General features: G+C 31.8%; 1 protein-coding gene across 3 annotated transcripts in view; it reads right to left on the bottom strand.

Annotated features, from left to right (window-relative positions):
• The window catches only part of LOC108686359 (neurobeachin), a 215,386-nt gene that overhangs the window by 86,255 nt on the left and 127,658 nt on the right, over positions 1-1,473 (bottom strand). For 2 of the 3 annotated variants that reach the window (XM_018191625.1, XM_018191627.1), the window contains one exon: positions 744-1,112. The exons of the other annotated variant lie outside the window; for it this stretch is intronic. In XM_018191625.1, the coding sequence (XP_018047114.1) occupies positions 744-1,112 (369 nt within the window). The remainder of the gene's footprint in view (positions 1-743; positions 1,113-1,473) is intronic. 3 annotated transcript variants of the gene reach the window in all.

The raw sequence follows: 1,473 nt of genomic DNA on the forward strand, positions 1-1,473 counted from the left end.
TTATAAAATATAAATTACACAAAATGATAAAAATATACATCAAATTCGGGGACTATTGTATTTTGTTCAATAATAGCGAATTATTTGTCGAATGAATACGCATATTTTGTTTATGTCATACATCGCATTAATTTTTAAGGGATGACATCTCTATTATGTTCATGCGTGTCTTGATTTGTATTAATAAAATATGATGCGTTTTATCGTCACTGAAATATCTACATATACCACATGCTGTAGAACAGAATAATTATTAAATTGATTTTTTACACAACAATATGCTGTAAGTTCAAAGTAACTGCTAGCTTTGTATATGGCATGCAGTGCGAATTTAGAAAATTATTAAATAAACAATATAATTAATAAATATTTGATTTTAATAATAATATCATAAAAATAAACAAGAAATTAAATCAGATTAGATATTTATACGTATAAATGAAATATGAGAAGCGAAAGGAGAATGAACGAATTAATTAAACAAACTTCCTTTTAAACTTGTACTCGATCGTAAAATATTATATATTTTTATATATATTTTTTGAAGATAATTTAAATAATAAATTTATAGTGCAGAAAGAACCGGTTGATACAGCAAGAGAAATGTCGAGAAAATTGTGTATAGACTGTTGATATTGACAAGCGGGTCGTGCAAGTTAAGGGATAAATAAGAATAATGCGAAATAAATCAGGCCAGAAGAACTTGGGCATTCCGTGAAACAACTTTCGGGTTTTCGAGTTACCTTGCAGACCGACACCAGAGTTTCTATGACAGAGATTTCGGGGCTGATCGATATGCTTTTGAAGCGTATGGTGGTGGTTGTTGTTATTGTGATGATGATAGTGATGATGGCGATGATAGTTATGATTATTCGGATGATGATTGTAGTGATTATTGTGATGATTCGGGAGATAATAATTAGAGGATGGCTGGCGATTAGAGTGCCTGGCAGCCGGTAGCGGGTGCTGGTGGTGGTGCTGGTTGATGTGATGATTGGCATTGGCATTGACATTTGCATTGGCGTTAGGGTGAGATCCCGGGAGGAACTGTGGGTACACGTGGTGAGACCACTGTGGAAATAAGGGCCGCCCTCCTCCACCACCATTCCCATCTGCCGAGGAACCACATTTACCACGTTATCCGGTCGTGCGCAAATACTTTTATCGCTCGCGATCCATAGCATTTTTGATACTGTTCTTCACTCTATGCAATTGTGATTAATAAAATTACAAATAAATAGTATAATTAACATCTGTTCATCTTGAAGTTTCCATTTTTGACGTTATGTTTATAGCAAATTATCAATATTCTTCTAAACAAATTAATTAAACAGTGCAACATATATACAATAGTTGCTTATTTCGACAATTTAAAAACAATTATCACTAAAAATTTATTTGAAATTTCTAAAGAAAAATTTAAAATATCTAAAATTGATTATAAAATTCTAATAATAAGAAAACTTTATATAT

The sequence above is a fragment of the Atta colombica genome, unplaced genomic scaffold (genome assembly GCF_001594045.1).
Source record: "Atta colombica isolate Treedump-2 unplaced genomic scaffold, Acol1.0 scaffold176, whole genome shotgun sequence".
Lineage (NCBI taxonomy): Eukaryota > Metazoa > Arthropoda > Insecta > Hymenoptera > Formicidae > Atta > Atta colombica.